The sequence below is a fragment of the Diachasma alloeum genome, unplaced genomic scaffold (assembly GCF_001412515.2).
Source record: "Diachasma alloeum isolate Michigan unplaced genomic scaffold, Dall2.0 Dall_scaffold_00219, whole genome shotgun sequence".
Lineage (NCBI taxonomy): Eukaryota > Metazoa > Arthropoda > Insecta > Hymenoptera > Braconidae > Diachasma > Diachasma alloeum.
The window spans coordinates 224,115-242,284 of record NW_021680384.1 but is presented as its reverse complement, the minus strand read 5'-3'; the positions used below and the strand labels follow the sequence as shown (position 1 = coordinate 242,284).

The window sequence follows — 18,170 nt, the reverse complement described above, 5'->3', positions numbered from 1 at the left end:
GGGGGGGGGGGGGGGGGGGGGGGGGGGGGGGGGGGGGGGGGGGGGGGGGGGGGGGGGGGGGGGGGGGGAGATTTGATCGGATGGTCTCGGGATTTGTCGGGATGACTCGGTGACTGGTGGAATCGCGTGCGCCATGGAATTCCAACCCCCACGCACATCCAACCCCCCACCCCCTCCGCCACCCCCCGCCCCATTCTCGCCCCAACCAACCGCTATAAGGGAATGAGTATGGAGGAGTGAGTATAGTCCATTGTTCGCGTGGGGTATATGTCGTAATTGGGATGGGGATTTTATTAATTTTCTCGTTTTACTGTCAATTATTTCCGGCAAGTTTTGCTCGTCAATTTTTTATTGCGGGGTGTGGGAGGATGCGTTTGCTGGGGAAGGGGGGGAGGGGGGAGTATTGAGGGAGGGGTTATAATTGTTTGGGGATTTTGGGGAGCGAGGAAAGGGAGTGGGGAATGATTTTTTGGGGAAGGAAAGAGGAAGGTGAAATTGGGAAAATATTTTTATTGGGGATTTTTTTTGTTTCTCGGGATTTTTGGGGATTTTTCATGTTTTTGGGGATTTTTGGAAACTTTTTGGAAAGTGGTGAGAGGGGGGAGGGGTTCGGAGTGTTCAGGGGTGGAGAAGAGAACTGAAAGAGGATTGAAAATTTTCAGAGGCAATTTCATTGGTTTTTGGGGATTTCTAGGGTTTTTTTTAGTTTTGGGGATTTTTCGGGAGGGAGGGGGGAAGTAGTGGGCATTTTTTTAAGATGATGAGGCGGTGAAAGGACGGGTACATATTTTTTGGTGGCGGAGGGAGGGAGCAGTGGAGATTTTTGTAGGTTAAGGGGCCGGGATTGAGGGATAAATTATTTTGGGGGCATTTTTTGGTTTTTGGGGATTTATGAGGGATTTTTTTGGTTCTACGGATCATTGAGGAGCAGCTAGGGATTAGTAATTTTTTGTGATGGGTCCAGAGGCTGAGAGAGGAAACTGAAGTGAAAGAGAAAAATTTTTCAACGCAATTTTTTTTGGTTTTTGGGGATTTTTCAGGATTTTGAGGATTTCTAGGGTTTCTTTGAGGGTCACAGGAATTTATTAAGGAGTAGTGATGAGTAAATAATTTTTTAGGTATTGAAAAACGAAAAAAAAAATTTTTTTGGGGAATTTTTTGACTCTTCGGGATTTTTGGAGATTTTTTTAAAAGTTCTACCGGGTATTTGTAACAGTTTTCATTCAAAAACCGACTAACTATCCGAGATTAGGCGTTCGAGAGTCATTTATAAATTGTGACAATGCTCTCGATTTTTCAAATAATTTTTAAACTTGTTTTTCCAAGTAAATCATCAATACCAAAAATCATTTCTTTTCAATTTTCAAGTTTTTTGCACAATCTTCTCTGGCAGAAAGAAATCAAAACAATTTCTTCAAAAGAGATTAATTGCAAAAAAAAATCGTGAATTCAGAGCGAAAAAAAAAATTAATAAATGAATGAAAATAAAAAATGGAATAAAAATTTAGAACACTTGATTCAAGTATCAATTCCTCTTCCTCCTCCCCCCTCCCCCTTAAATCCATCAAGAAAGTTTAAATGAGTAATCAATATCTCTCGGAATCATCACCTCAATGTATCAAACCGTGCAATTAATGAATCAATTATTCGCCTTCTCATCAAATCTCGAGAACACTTCCACTCCTCATCATCATTTCTCCGGCAAATAAACGAAGAAAAAAGCCATTTCTAAGGTACAAACTCAAGAGTCGATAGACTCCCATTGCGCCGGCGCTCTGGTGCTGGGGTAGGGACACGTCCTGGGGACTTATTGATCAACGATCGGTCTCACCATTACCCCTATATCTATACACTAAAAAACCACCTAAAGGTATTTTCAATGCTGGGGAAAACAAACTTTTCTTCGTATCAGAGCACAACACGACACTCCGAATCATTGTTGTCCATTTTTATTTCCACCTTTTAGCGTAATTAAATTGTCCAAATAGACCATTATCATCAGCGACTCGACCCTACGGCCTTCAGACAAACAAAAGGTAACAAAAACATCAAAAATTGTCATAATTTTCATTTTTCTCCGGAAAGCAATTAAAAATTTTCAATTATTAAAATGCCCATAATTACAAAAATCAACCGGAAGTGAAAAAGAAATTATATCACCGGAAGTCGGGAAAATTCACGGGACAAAATAAAATATAAAATTTTTTCCAAAAAATTAACGGGGCAAAACGGCTTCATTTTTTTTTCTCGACACTTCGACCTTCAGACAAACAAAATGCAATGAAAACTTAAAAGATTTTCACAATTTTCATTTTATTTACAAAAACAATTAAAAATTTTCAATTATTCAGATGTTCCTGATTGCAAAAATTCCAGAAGTGAAAAAAAAATTATTTCACCCAAAAGTTGAGAAAATTGCCGCTTCAAAACACTCGTCATAAATCCATTTTGCCCCACAACCCCTTGAAAAAATGACGAGAGAAAATTTATCCAAAAAATTCTCCCTCGGCGATAACTCAAAAAGCAACGGGGCAAAACGGGTCCTCCTCTTTTTTCATTCTCCACAAAATTTTTTGATCCATTCAATGGGGTCACCTCCCCCCCTTTCCCCCACCGCCACTCCCCCAAAAAAATGAAAAATCCCGTTTTCACGTCAAGAATCCCAAAAAAAAATATTTTCCCAACGTAAAATGGATTCTTCCGATGGTTTAAAACGTTTTTATTGCACGTAACTGTTTTCATTCGATATTGAATAGGAACAAAGCGGTGCCGAGGGGCGGAGGGAGGGGGAGGGTTCCTTTGTTGTTAGAGGGGACAGAGAGAGAGAGAGAGAGAGAGAGAGAGAGAGGTGACTTTTATCTAGACACATTTTTCCTGCACACGGAAAACGATTGAAAGGTACATAGTCACTACTTGTTTCCGGTTCTCACAACATGAAAGACGGATTTTATATGTGAAGAGAGGTGGTGAGGAGGAAGAGGTAGAGGGGGAGGGGGAGTTGTATTGTTGCAAATGTGGAGGAGTATCCAATTAAAAAGGTCAGAGTAATTCATTTTTCTTTCTTCAGTTTCCATTTTTCACAATTTTTTTTGTCCCCAATTTTTTTTTATCTTAAATTTTTCATTCTTACTCGTACATTTTTTCAGTTTAGGGGGAAAGGGGAGAAGGATTCGTAATAACCCCATTAAATAGATCGGAAAACGACAGTGAATTTTTAAAAACGATTCATTTCGCCCCATTATTTCTCGATTTATAACAAAAATACGATTTTTTGGGAATTTCCTGTTTTTCCAAAATTTGTTCAACATAAATGTTTTAAAACGAAAATTTGCCCGACGAAAAATGATTGCGATCTCGAGAAGAAAGAAAAAAATTCATTTTTCATGAAAAATAAAATTTTCCTTTCTTCTCCGTTTTATATATATATATATATATATATTTTTTTTTCCCGAGACGTTGAATCGAGATGAGTTTACGCTTACATTTATATTACCGTGAGAACGAAGGGACTACGAATAATGAAAGTTTGTTGGCAATGTGAGGGAGGGTTGGGTGGGTCGTTGGATTCATCCTCAATGTCGCGCCACTTTTCCAGAATGAAATAAAAACAGAAAGGAAAATACAACCCTCCCCCTCTTTGTGACCGTAAAATATGGGATTGTAAAGGACCACATTCAACAGCTCGGAAAATATTCGTTGAGAAATACTGGGTTATGAGCCCTTAAGAGTAAAAATAAATTTTTTTTTATTTTTTTTTCACGACTCGAGAAATAATGAGGTTCACAGGAGGGTCACGTGACGTTTATGAAGGTCGTGCAGAGGCTATATGAGATTCGAAGATCATATGAGGGCCACCCGAGGGTTATATAAGGATTTTATGGGTCATTTGAAGGTTATATGAGTCATACGAAGGTCAATTGAAGGTCATATGAGATTTATATAGCCATGAAGGGCGCACGAAAGTCAACTGAAGGTCACAGAAGGGTTGCATGGCTTATGTCAAGGTCACATGAGAGTCATATGGGATTTGTATGATCCTAAAAATCGTATGAAGGGCATATGGAGCTCATATGGCTCATGTGAAGGTCACATGAGGCTCGTATGCGACTCGCGTGGTCACAAAGGACGTGCGAAGGTCATTCGAAGGCCACACAAGGGTTATATTGAGGTCATATTGGTCATATAACGGTCATAGGACTTATTCGAAGGTCACATGAAGGTCATACGGGTCATGTTAAGGTCACATGCAGGTCATAAAAAAATTTTTATGGTCATGAAGGGCGTACGAAGATCATATAGAGGCCACAAGAAGGGCATATAGAGGTCATATGGGTCTTGTGAAGGTCATATAAAGGTCACACGAACCTTTCAAAACCCACAACATTCGAAATGAATAAAAAAAATTGTCCAAAAAATTGCAAATTCACCTTCAGTTGCAGCCATGAAAGTAAAAATATAAACCCAATAAAAAAGGGATGAAAAATGGAAGGTCGTGAGCCTCGAGCTCAGTTTTTTTATCGACTGGAGAGAGCCAAATCGAGACATGAGAGGTCGTGCCCTCGTACGACCTCTTCCGCGGTGAGAGAGGGAGAGAGTTCTCTGTCTTTTTTTTATTATCATTGCATTTTCTTTTCCGTAACAATGTACGACGGCAGCCCTTCCTTACGCATCCCACTCCCGGAAATTTTTTAAAACGGCTATTTGCAAATTTGGCCGTCATTGTCGTTTCCTCGGGGTTTACGTGAATTTTCAGTGTGTGACATGTACTATTGGGCATTGCACGGATTCATGTCGGGGATATCAAATTCAGTTTTTATTTTTATTTTTTGCGAATCTGGGGAGAAGCACCTTGGGCTTATTCTAGCGCCTCTCGGTCATCGATAACATCACGCAATTGCCTTTCACTTTATTTTTCCAGTGAATATATTTACAAAAAAAAACAAAAATTTGAATTTTGTAAATTGAGATAAATTATTTTTTCATTTTTTTCCCATCATTTTCTGTTCTATTTTTTATTTGTTTCGTTTTTATGCTTTTTATTTGTTATTCTTTTCACTCATTTATTCAGTGGCTTTTTCCCTTCTTTTTCATGGGGTCGTTTGTGACCCCATTGAGAGTTGTCAGTCTTTTGAATTTTTTTTTTCAGGGTATGAGTTTTTTTTTTATGGCAAATAAAAGGTCGACGATGAGACTCTGTGCAAAGACAGTGCTCAAGCAGCAATTCATTGGTGATGCACTTGCCCACACGACCTGCCTCGGGCAAACTTCCTTTCACCGTTTATTTTTTTTTCCCCCCCTTGGTGTTGTGTGGCATGAGTAGACGAGTGGGAAAATAATAAAAGAGCAAGTGGGGGAGGGGTGGATTATTGAGGGTATTCAAGTGGGAGAGTTGATGAAATGGGTCTCCAAAAATTTGTCATGTGGTTATCAAGAGTCATTCGTTGAGATGTCTGAATACAACTAATTATTTATTCTATTAACATTCATTTGAGTCACTGGTTTCATTTGATTTTAATGTCATTGGGCTCATTATGCTCGTTTGAACATTCTCTATTGAGTTGCCGTAGGGCTTTCCCATTTATTAATTTGTAGTTTTATTTCAATAGTTGTATTTTCACATGGCAATACCAATCAACTTTCAAACAAACAGTCATAATTATTCATTAGTGTATTTATCCAAACAAAATCGTCCGGTGAGTTGATGGAAAATGTCTCAACGAACATATTGAGCCCAGGTGCATTGAAATCGTGTGAAATGTCTGACTTGAAAAAAACTAGACTGAATTGTCAGTAATATTCACCAATAGTGGATTTAATAGATCATTTTTAATTATGCTGCAATCCCAAAAATGTCATCATATTCAACAAAATTCTCCAATCAATGAATCAATCTCACCTCTTCCCAAATCTTCAATATAAATTACAAAAAATGTCTCTTGACATTTTCCCCCAAAACCCCTCGTTCCTGAGATAATCTCCTAATTAACAAATCGAAAAATTCCACTAGACTGGGATTCATCAACTTAAAAATGAAATTCATCGGTTTAGTAAATATCAAGAGTCATTCGTGGAGATGTCTGAATACAACTAATTATTCAGTCTATTAGCGTTGATCGAGAATAATTTTGCATTCAACCGCGAGCATCCAACATCAATTACATTAAAAAAAAAAACCAGAACCTTCATTCCTCTAAAATCGATTTTATCGCAGGGGCTGTCCCACTTGCATTCCCCCCCCCCTCCTCCCCCCATATCTCAAGACATTCAAATGCCCACAAACTCATTGGGGTTATTAAAAACCATCATTAAGGCAACAGCCACTTCGTCTAGACAACCCACCACATCAACGGCCAACCGTACCCACTGTCAATTGGCATTTCATGTCGTTAGTAGCAAAACTCCTCATCCTTAATTTTATTACTTCATTTATGTCCCTGCGAATCACCATTTTTACGTCCACGGAATTTCACTGCCTCGGGGTTGTTAACGACCCCAATAAACATCGCAGAAAAATCAACATTAGAATTAAACGAACACCCATTTTGCCCCGTTATTTACCAATTCGTCCCACAAAAAATCAAAATTGGTAGAATTTTCATATTTTTTAGGGAAAAAAATGTTCACAAAATTAAAAAAATGCAATTGCTGCAGAATTTTTTGTTTAACATAAATAAAATGCATTAAAAATCTTCAAAATCCTCGACTTTTTTTAGAATTATTTCGCAATCTTTATTTTTTTTTTAATTAAAAAAATTAACGAATGAAAAAAAAAATAACTCAATAATTTCACTGATTCAATGGCTCCCCGTCCCCCCTGCCACCACTAAACTGTGAACACTCTCCCCTCAGCGATCGATAAAAGACGGCAATTGCTTGTCGTTACCCCCCGTGATTGCCGCCGACGCACGTGTATATTTTTAGTGGCACAAAACACCCTCTGGCACACCGGACCCTCTCCCCCCGTCCCCCAATTTTTCTCAACTTGAAACTTCCATCTGAATTCGATTATCGGTAATAACCAATCGCGCCCATAACAAAGTTTCGTAACTCCATTAAAAAAAAAAATAATAATAATTTTAAATTTTACCCGATCAATCAATCTCATAATACAACTCACGTTGTGAAATAATTTCGCATTGCACCTTCGTGAGTCTGCGTTTACATCACTCGATTTCCCCATAAACTACTGTCAATGAAAGAAAAAACGATTGTGAAATAATTGAGATGAGTACAATTATTTATTCAATCTATTCCGCTCGAGTCGGTGGAGAGGGGGGTCGATAATGACCCCATTCGATAGATCGGAAAATTTCAGTTCAGATGAAAAAAAAAAACAATACTTTTTGCCCCTTTATTTCGCGATTTATCGCGATAAAACATTTTCAACTCCAGAGCAAATTTCGCAAACATTTAAAAAATTACTGGGACAAAACGGGATTTTTTATAATGACCTCAGTCGATAGATCGAAACATTTCAGCTGGGATGAAAAAAAAACAATACGTTTTGCCCCATTAGTTCGCGATTTATCGCGATAAAACATTTTCAACTCTAGAGCAAATTTCGCGAATATTTAAAAAACTACTGGGGCAAAACGGAATTTTTAGTGAAGTCCCCATTCGATAGATTGAAAAATTACAGCCAAGATGCAAAAAACAATCCATTTTGCCCCGTTATTTCGCGACATATCGCGAAAAAAACATTCTCTATTCCAGAGCAATGTTCGCGATTATTTAAATGACCACCGGAGAAAAATGGGATTTTTTTAAACTCATCTCAATTTTTCTTATCTATCCAATGAGACAACAGAATGGATAAAAAAAAAACATTTGAATTGCCTGATTTTTCCGCTCTCAATCAATATCCGGTGTTGACCTCATCCCCCTTGCGCCGGAAATCGCACGTAGCATGACGGCCGTGCCCCTGGAGGGTCGATAAGTCAGATTTCCTCCTCACGCACCGGTGGACAAATGCACTGCGCACGCACTCACTCTCTCACGCAAACTGACACGATACGAAGTAGCAAAAAAAAGAAAAAAAAAAGAGGAGGATTGAGTCGAGGTGGGGTAGACCTCCGGAGAAGAGTGCGAGAGAGGTGGATTGTCCAGTTGCAGAGAGGGGATAGCGGCTTCACTTCAACTCGTATTCCCGTAAAACCCGTGCCCTCGACTCGTGGCGTTTCAGTCGTCGTTTCGCACGCGCACGAGACACTTTAAGGCCCTTCAATCCCCACTCGGTCTCACCTGTTGAGAGAAAAAAAAAGTCCCAATCACAGTCGCGTAAACATACGAGCGATACGTGAATAATTTACGCTCTGATTAATCCGTAAGACACAAAAGTTCACACAAGTTTCACAACTTTGATTATTGTCGATTTATTCACGAGTGGAAGGACCCAAAGGTCATTATTTGTTGTGGGCCCAATTATTCGTTAGTCACTCGGCAGTTTGGGAAAACCAACAACTCCCGGACTATGACTTAAGGTAGGACTCCTAATATTTGTGTATGATAAGGCCCATTTTGAGGGGGGGTAAGGCCCTTTTGGAGGGGCCCAATGGACATGCGCAATGGGCCTTATCGATCCATGACCGTGGGAATTTTTTACTTGAACGGGTTTTATTTCTAAAAATGGAAGGAGCCCCTGCGATTTACTTCAATTTTTTTCGGGGGTAAGACCCTTTTTAGGGGCTCAGTGCGCATGTGCAACGGGCCCTATCGACCTAACACCGTGGGAATTTCTTATTTATAAAACATTTGTTTCAAAAAATTATAGGAAATTATCTAAGGGATTCCCTTCAATTTTTTCAGTGGGAAAGGCCCTTTTTGAGCCCAAAAATGGGCCTCATCGATCCGAGACCGCGGAATTTTTTTTGTTTCAAGGATTTTGTTTATAAAAACTGGACGGGGTGATAACAGTTCGCAACTTTTTCGGGGGGAGGATATGGCCCTTTTGCGATGCCCCATACGCATTCGCAATGGGCCCTATCAGTCGGGACGGTGGGAATTTTTCTATTTTGAAGCCCCAAATGAGGGTTTCGCTTCTAAAAATCGCCTGACGTGTTTTAAGGGATTTTCTGCGGTTTTTTTGAAGATGGGGTGGTGGTAGAGACGAGTGGGAGGAGGGAGCGCGGAGGGGGGAGGGAGGACGTCTGCGTCTCAACGTGACGGAACTACTACCTGTTATACCGGCAAACGTTCCCACGGTACTGAGACTCTCCCAACGTGTGCGCACTCTTGCGTGTTGATTTTTATTTTTCAATTTATATCCCTGATTTTTGTTTTCCTTTCTGGATTTCTGGGATTTTGGGGTAAGTGAGGTTATAACTGTTTACTTGGGTATTATTGATTTCGTCAAGTGGCTTTTGCTTTTAAAGTCGATTGAATTTTTTCTGAATTTGGATTTGGGTCATATGGTATCTGTGTACGTGACATGTATAGAAAAATGATCTTGAAGGCTATTTTATCATCAATTTTGTTGATAATTTCGTGTTAAAAATGATTAAAAATTTCAAGATAATTTCTTGATTTCATAATTAAACGGAAAATGTCTGTTGAAATATAAAAATTATCTGAAGATAATTTTTTAGAAAAAAAAAGAGAATTTCCAAATGACCCATTTTGCCCCATTAACGGTTTTTCTGTCATAACTTGAGGAATAGTGGCTCAAAGTGGGTGATTTTTTTTTTATTTCGTGAGAAATTTTGTGAGCCATGAGATGGGGTCGTTCTCGACCCCATACGGTGGACCATTCGCGGGTCGGGGGAGGGGTGTCTGGACCTCGGAGATTGATATTTCTGGTTTATGATGAAAAGACTGTGTTAAATCAACATAACACACGGTGAAATAATCACGCGAGATAAAATATGATTGTAACATATACGTTGCGATTTTTTTTTTCAATAACGTGAGGGGAATATGAAGCCTGTGTGCAGCAATTTGCGTGTGTAAGGGCATTTTTACGAAGAGATGTTATCGAGTTATTCTATCGGTTCCACTTGTTACCAGTGGCGTGTTCAGTTTGTGCCTAATATAAATTTGTAGAATGAGGCGGAAAAATTGTGAAAATTATGAAATAGCATAAATGATTGAGGCATTTATGAGTTTCATATGGAGTTTGGAATTATTTTGCCTGTCCTTTTAGTTTTTTAGTGTTTAATTTTTTCAATTAATGATTAAAAAAATTATTTAGAAAATTATTGACATGGGGGTCATCAAATTAATTGTGAAAATGATTTTTCTGATTTTTTTCTGTCCATTAAACAATCAAAAAAATTGTTTCGAAGAAATTCTCTAAAGAAAATCCTTTTTACATCTGTTTTAATTTTTTGAGGCGCCAAAATTATTTTAAAAAATTATCACAAAATATCGCCATCAATTCCCTCAAATATCCCAATGAAATCATTTTTTAATATTTCAAATTCGTTAATTTCCTCCGCCAAATCCATTACATCTGGAGTTATTTAATTTTTTTAACGATTAAAATTCATTTTAAAAATCATTAACGCTGAAGTCATCAAATAAATTGCAAAAACTATTTTTATAATTTTTTATCAATTAAAAACTTTAATAAAATTCTGTCGATTGGAAAATATTCTCGCAAAAATTAATTTTTTCATCTATCAAAATTTTTTGGAGTCATCAAAATTATTTCAAAAAATCATCAAAAAATTTACTAACATAAATATCCTCGACTATTCCATCAAAATAATTTTTTAATACTTCAAATCGTTAATTCCCTCCTCCCCAAACCCATCAAATCCCATTTATCCCATGCAAATTGCCGCTGCAGCTCCCAAAAACCCCCCGCTAAAAATTTATCTCTCATTATTTATGGACAGCTGTTGGACCCCCGGCCATTTCAAAACGTGTCCTAGCCTGTTTCCCTTTCACTCTCAATTTGGCTGTTTTTTTTTTTTCAAATAGCTTTTTTATACGTTTTATTCTTTTTTCACCGCTCAAAAATTCACTGGATCGGTTTCTTCTTCAAAGAATATCCACAATGCAACAACGAAAATGAGATGGGTCGCTTCTTCTTTTACCTCGGAGATAGTTCGGACAGGTAGTCTTTTTACAATTCCCCTTTCCCCTCCTCGCTCACTCCACTTGGATCCGAACGATCTCCCCTTCGATACCTGGCGGGATAAATTGTGAAGAGGTTTTAGGGGGGGCCCTTTTTAGAACACGTCGAGGAGGGGGGGGGGAGCCCTGAAAACTGGCATGACCAGACCTGGTCTAACACTAAATTAAGGTTCTCAGAAGATTGAACGATTTTATTTCAAGGGCCTGTAATTTTTAAACTCGAAAAACAAAAAATTAGAATTTTTTTTCTTCATCGAAACAATTTTTTTAATTGAAAAAAAAATCGACGGAGGAGAGAGCACTGATGTAAATAATTTTTATTTTTCGCAATTGAACAAATGGTTTGAATTTTCTTTCCCCTCAATTTATCACTCAGTTGTGGATTTAACAAAAAAAAAAATGCGACACAACAGGAATGAGGAGAAAGCATAGAATTACATGATAAGATCGCTCTGACCTTGAAACAGCTGAAAACCGCTAGAAAAAGGCTGGTAAAAAAAATAACCGGTAATAATCCCCGTAGAAGTGTTCGGGACAGCTTCTGGGTCACCTGTTATTTACCTGTTTTTAGAATTCACTCCATTTATTATTTACCACTGACACCGACGAGTTGAAAAACATTAGAAAGTTGGCGGTGAATAGTATAATTACCAGAAGAAATTATTCCGGGAGGCGAACAAAATTTTTAAACAACGTGAATGAACAAATGAAGAAAAAACATTGAATTGAACCCACAAAAATGTGTAGAAGGTCAAATATGAGGGTCAACTATTATGATGAATAAATAATTAATTTCAGAAAGGTGGAAGAAAATAAATTGATGAGACAATGGGGTAGAGTGCGAGAGGCAGAGGCGGAAGAATACGAACACGAGGGTTAAATTCAGGGGTCAAGTCTGTGGGTCAACTAAAATAATAAAGAACAAAACAATTCTAAAGACGCGACAAAATATGAAAAATGAGAAAATATAGATGAAATAATATAATGAAATGTCAAATTCATGAGTCAAGTCTGAGGGTCAAACGCAGAGGTCAAGTCTGTGGGTCAACCAAAATAATAAAGCACAAAAGAATTCTAAAGCCATGGAAAAAACATAGCTTAGATAAAAGAAGGAAATGTCAAGTTCATGAGTCGAATCTCAAGGTCAAATTCGTGAGTCAAACAAAACGCTCCTCAAGGGTCAGTTCACCATAAATAAGGGTCAATCCAACACTAAACAGATGAGAACTCAAGGGTCAAACCCATCCAATAAACACCGAAAAAAAAAAAATTCAAATTGAATAAAATATTTTAAAAAATTACAATAATGACACGTAACGGTCGCGATAGCCCGTATGCCGGCTGCCTCATGACCCAACCGAAGTGATTTATTATCTCCCACCCTCTCCTCATCCTTTTTATTACTTTTTTCATCCATTGTCCTGCAATTTGATGTAGCGGTGAACGCAGCGGTTCAATTCACATCGGTATTTCCATTTTTCACCGGGATCAGATAGGGTCAATAGTGACCCCATTGAATAGATCGAGAACAAAAACATTAAAAAAAAACAGCCCATTTTGCCCCATCATCATCAAAAAACCATTTTCACTCCGTTTCCTTTTTCTCCAATAACTCAAAAAATAATGGGGCAAAATGGGGGGATCTTTTTTAAATAAAAATTACTTAATTGGCTGATTCATTGATGATGAAACATCCTCAATTTATCTCTCAGAAAATTCATCACCCTTCATAAAACGTTGATTTTAAATCCCATAGAGTCCAATAATAGAAGTAATCCGTCTATCGCAATTACCTTATTTGCAATCCCTCTCTCTCGTTTCAATGCTCACCTATACCATCATCATTTGCGGGCTGCACAGTTATATAGTCGACTCAACTGTTATTCAATCCGATTTCCGTGTTTTCAATCTGACGAGCCATTTTTTTTTATTTCTTCTCGAAGGTAAATTAACGCTGGGGTATCATTCAAACTTCCTCAGTACGATAGTTTTCGTTGTTGGCTCATTGAATAACCGGAGGATATGATCCGTAAATTGAAAAAAAAAGTCGATCCATTTTGCCCGACAATGTGTTGAGATGCAGGCGAAAAAAAAAAATTCAAGCCAATTTCGTTTTTCTCCCATAATTCAGAAAATAGCGGGGTAAAACGGGCCGTTTTTTACCAATTAGATGAGATTTTTTCTGATCTTTCGATTGCAAAAAAAATTATTAATTTGGTGTCACTCTTCCCATAACGTGAAAAAATATAATTTTAATGGTGATTTTTTTAAAGCTAAACTAATAATAATAAAAGTGGCAATAAACCGTGAAAATAATGTTAGGACACACCCAAGAATGGTATAAAAGGCCAACAGGCAAAAGGCAGCGGATCATTAATGACCAGGTGAAGTCTCTCCCGATGATTTTACAGTTAACCGAGACTTCCGGCGGTCTCTCTCTTTCTCTCTTTATCTCTCGTTTTTCCTGAATGAACCCACGACAACAAAAAAATCCCATTATCCCACTCCCCTCGTACTTCACTGCTAGACAAATAAAATCCATTTCATTTTATACATCGGTTAATTCACCACTGATTTGAAAAAAAAAAGACTATCCATTTTGCCCCGTCGATCAAGTCACGATGATGATACAATTTTCACAGGAAATCGTGTTTTTTTCGATTTGTTCGGAGACTAGTGGAGCGAAACGGACAGTTTTTCATGCACACTACTGGAAAAACTACCCACCGTTCCGATGAAAAAAAAATTATCCATTTTGCCCCCATAGAACTTGAGTTATGGCTAAAAACGTAAAAATGATCTATAAATCGATGAATGATCGATGAAAAATTAAATTAGGATTTTCTCCCGATCTACTGGGCCAAACTTAGTAGTCTTTTTTTTAATTCCAACCGAAATTTTCCGATCTGTTGAATGGGATCACTATCGACCCCCCCCCCTGCCCCCCATAGTAAATTGTGAGGATAATGACATTTTTGATTATTCGAATGCAAATGAGTGATTATGAATTCCGATTTTACATTCAGATAAATAAGCGAAAAAAATTCCCGGAAGTATGATTACAATCTCACGCTGGAATTTTCACTCAATCTCTTCTATTCTACTCTAAAGGTAAAAGTAACAAGAGAGAAAGAGAGAGAGAGAGAAGAAAATATAACAATGGAGATAAGAAATCGGAAATTGTTTTCAACGAAAACATGAGAAATAACACAAGTGTTGGTGAAACAATTTTCCGAGAGTCAATTACTCCGTCGAGTATGTATTCATGAATACTCGGTCGTTTGAAAACAATTAAATATCGTTTTTCTTCTCTCTCTCTCTCCTTTAATCTCTCTTTCTGTTCGGCTGTAGTGCGCAGTTTATGATCGAATATTTAGAACTTCAAGTGGGTGGAGAGGAATGAGAGGAGTGAGTAGAGCACGCTCGAGTGATCCAGAGCTGAGGCCTCATTGTTGTGTGGTTTATATGAATAAATACATGAGCGAGTAAAAGTTCAATTAAGATGTAAAAATAACATGTGAAATTATAATTTTACATTTCATTGAAAATCACGGCAATTTTGCTTCAAATAAATAATTCATTTGATCAATGATAAATGTTAAATATGATTGGACATTAACCCAATGGATAGATCGAAAAAAATCCCACCGAATTAAAAAAAAATCATTCGTTTTGTCCCCATAGAACCCGAGATACATTGAAAAACGTTGAAGCGATCTGTAAATCGATGAATGATCTATGAAAATTGAATTAGGATTTTCTCCCAAACGACTCCACCGAAAGAGATAATTTTTTTTTCAATCGCCTGAGAAATTTTCCGATCTACGCGATGAAGCGTGAAACAGCCCATTTTGCCCCCATGCAATTTCAATTTATGAAGAAGTCATAAAACTGTGAAATACACCTATTGGATGCAAAGTGTAAAAGGCCCTCGGGACACTTGAGGTCTCTTTTAAACTGCCCTCGAGACGTTCCACTCTTTCCTCGGTACCCACTCCAGGCTCATTAACCCCTCCCGCCCCCTCTTTCACCCCTCCAGCAAGTACCGTCCCATTATGCAACCACCCACACACTTTCATTTTGTCTCCTCACCTCATCCCACAAGTGGAATTCTTCCCTCATCACTTTTTCCACAAGTTGTTTCGATGAATTAATTCTTCTCTCATCGTCATTCGTCAGAAAATGTTTAATATTTCATTGTTCCTCGGGGTGAAGTCTTGATGACTGAATCGAGTGAGTGATTGTTGTTGAATATAGGCTCTCGGTAATAGCGGATAAATAGTATTAACAAGGCCAAATGCCTTCAGCGATGTAAACGTTCAATACCGTTTTATATGACTTTTACTTGCGCATGTATTTTTCATAAGTTACCGGAGGCGTTACGTATTTTCAGTACAATTTTATTGGAAAGATGTGTTGAGAAATATTGAGGACAGGTGGATATTTTTTCCTTTCGTTCGTTGAGACGAGAAATTTCTCGAATTATTTGAAAAAAATGGGACATTTTGGCCCAGTAGTTGCGGAGAAAATCACCATTTTATTTTCATCGATCATTTATCGATTTCTAGATCCTGTTCACATTTTCGCCAATTATTCGGGTTGTATGAGGCCGAAATGGATCATTTTTTTTTCACTGGATAGGTCGAACAAATTCACCTCAAATAGAAAGCAAGATGATCCATTTGATTTTATAGATTATTTCACGATTTCTAGATCTTTTTTCATTTCCACTGTAACTCGGCTTGAATGGGGGCCAAAAAGATGATTTTGTTTTCAATCCCATGAAAAATTTCCCTGGCTAACCGAATGGGGTCACCCTCAAGCCCTCAGGTTGAAGCAGAACTCCACCTATTGATGAAGTTGAAGATGTGTCTGAAGCGGTTTATGCCCCTGGGCCGTTTTATATATTTTTTATTTTCCACTTCTCAAGCCACAAGCGTCCAAACAGTGTACGTACACAAAGGAGGAGTGGCTGTGAGATTACAGAATGGAATCCAGGGTAGTACCAGCGGTCTCAAGCGGTTTCCTCAAATAAATATAACTTTTCTCTCCGAGAAGTGAGTCCAGGAAGTCTCGATAAATGCGTTTGAGGGGAATAAAACATTTTATTTTGCGGGAAAAAAAACTCGTTAAAATGTCCCTAGGTGTCGTAAAAACACCCCAGACGTTAATCTCAACTATTATAACCTCTTAAAATGATTAAAACTGTAAATAATTGCAGGCGGTTGTTTAACATGACATTTGCGTTTTTTTTTGTTGTTTCAGAAAAAACATCACCAAGGCTGAGAAAATTTGGAAGTGATTAAAAATAAGGAAATCCATTGAAAAATCAAAATGTCGGAGAGACGTGGCCCCAAGGCCCTCGAGCTCTGGTGTAGACGCATAACGGACGGTTATCCAGGAGTTAACGTGCAAAACATGACCACCTCGTGGCGAGACGGTCTTGCTTTCTGTGCGATGATTCATCACTTTCGTCCCGATCTCATGTGAGTTTATTGTAGCTATTTTTTTTTTTACTTCTGACTCTTCCTACTTCACATTTTTTACCAATTCTCCTGGTTAACCTCATCAATCACCAGTGGGTGATTAAGAACGAGCAAAAAATTATTCACAACTTGATCATCGAAAAAATCATCTTCCGTTAAAAAAAAAAACGAGAATATTGATTCTGAGGGGCACAAATTGCGGGTTACTGATGATGTTGACTGGTAGATCAGAAAATTCTAGGCAAAATGGAAAAAAAAATCATCCATTTTGATCCGCTAGTTGCCGAGAAAATCCCAATTCAATTTCTCATAGATCATCTATCGATTTCTAGATTATTTTCACGTTTTTAGTTGTATCTCGGGTTCTATCCAGGCAAAATGGATAAATTTTTTTTCATTGGATAGGTCAAGTCATTCCGCATCAAATACGCGAAAAAAACCCATTTTGCCCCAGGCTTCTAAAAAAAATCGCGATTGAGCTTTCGTAAAACGTCGATCGCTAGATTATTTCACACATTTTTGGCTGTATCTCGGGCTCTGCAAGGGCAAAAGGAATAATTTTTTCTTCATCTGCTCAGATTTTTCTCCCATCGATCTTTCGCAAGTGTGTGGGGCAAAATGGCTTTCTCACCAGTGTTTTAAATCGTAAATTTCGCTGGTCATCGACTGAAGCCAAAATGAAAGTGATCTGTTGTGCCCCATTAGTCGTAAAAAAAAGCTTTATAAATACCCCCCACACCCCACCCCGCAAATACCCAACGTTCCTCGAATTGTTCTCATCTGGGACTGCCGCCAAGAACTCTCAATTCGGCCAGAGGTAATCGAACCCTCTTCACTCGGCATTACGTATACACCCATTTTCTTTATGTATACACAAGGCGGTACATAAAAGTCTATCCAACGAAAGACGTAGTAGGAAAACAAGAATAATGACCGACGTTTGCACACGCTGGGGTATTACCGATGTCGTTGACCGGTTGGGGTACTAGACGTCCCCCCCATCCCCCCCGCCCCCTCCCCCCCTCCCGCGCGGGCACTAACGTAATCCTCTCTCGCGCCACAGATAAACAAAACACGTGGAACAATTGTCTTTTCAAGCATCAAAAGGTACTACCGAGAATTTTAAAATATTCCCTTTCATTCTTTTCTTTGAAATTTTCCATGAACAAAAAAAAAAATTTCTCACATCTCAGCAATTCACGAATAACAATGGGGTCTTTGAAATAACCGTGAAAATTTTCACCCGTTTTGCCCCATCACTTGAAAAAATACTCGAAAAAAATGGATTTGAAAAAATGACCCCCCGCCCCACCCCCTCTCAACCCCTGAAAACTTTGATTTATTTTCAATGTCCTAACGACACCGAATTATCTATAAATCGTGAAAGTCTCTCTAATTCATGTGAATCATCTGTAATTTTTTTCACCTGTTTAAAAACAATTTCCGCGGTGATTTCACTGAACAATAATGGAACACAGAATGACACACGATGTCGCATTTTTGTTCGAAACAATTTTCTCCTGTCAACACTTTCTCAAGAGAAAAAAAAAACTTTCACATTAAAAAAAAAACTTGAGATTTGAGCCTTCAAACAATGGGATATTGGTA

The 18,170-nt window shown here is 38.1% G+C and overlaps 1 protein-coding gene across 2 annotated transcripts in view; it reads left to right on the top strand.

Moving 5' to 3' along the window:
- Positions 1-1,914: 1,914 nt before the first annotated feature.
- Positions 1,915-18,170, top strand: part of LOC107037400 (MICAL-like protein 1) — a 30,190-nt gene continuing 13,934 nt past the window's right edge. The window contains exons 1-2 of one of the 2 annotated variants that reach the window (XM_015255939.1): positions 1,915-2,036; positions 16,342-16,562. In XM_015255939.1, the coding sequence (XP_015111425.1) occupies positions 16,411-16,562 (152 nt within the window). In that variant the 5' untranslated portion in view covers positions 1,915-2,036; positions 16,342-16,410. Of the gene's footprint in view, positions 2,037-8,193; positions 8,481-16,341; positions 16,563-18,170 lie in introns of those variants that run through there. The other variant, XM_015255938.1, reaches the window with a different exon arrangement.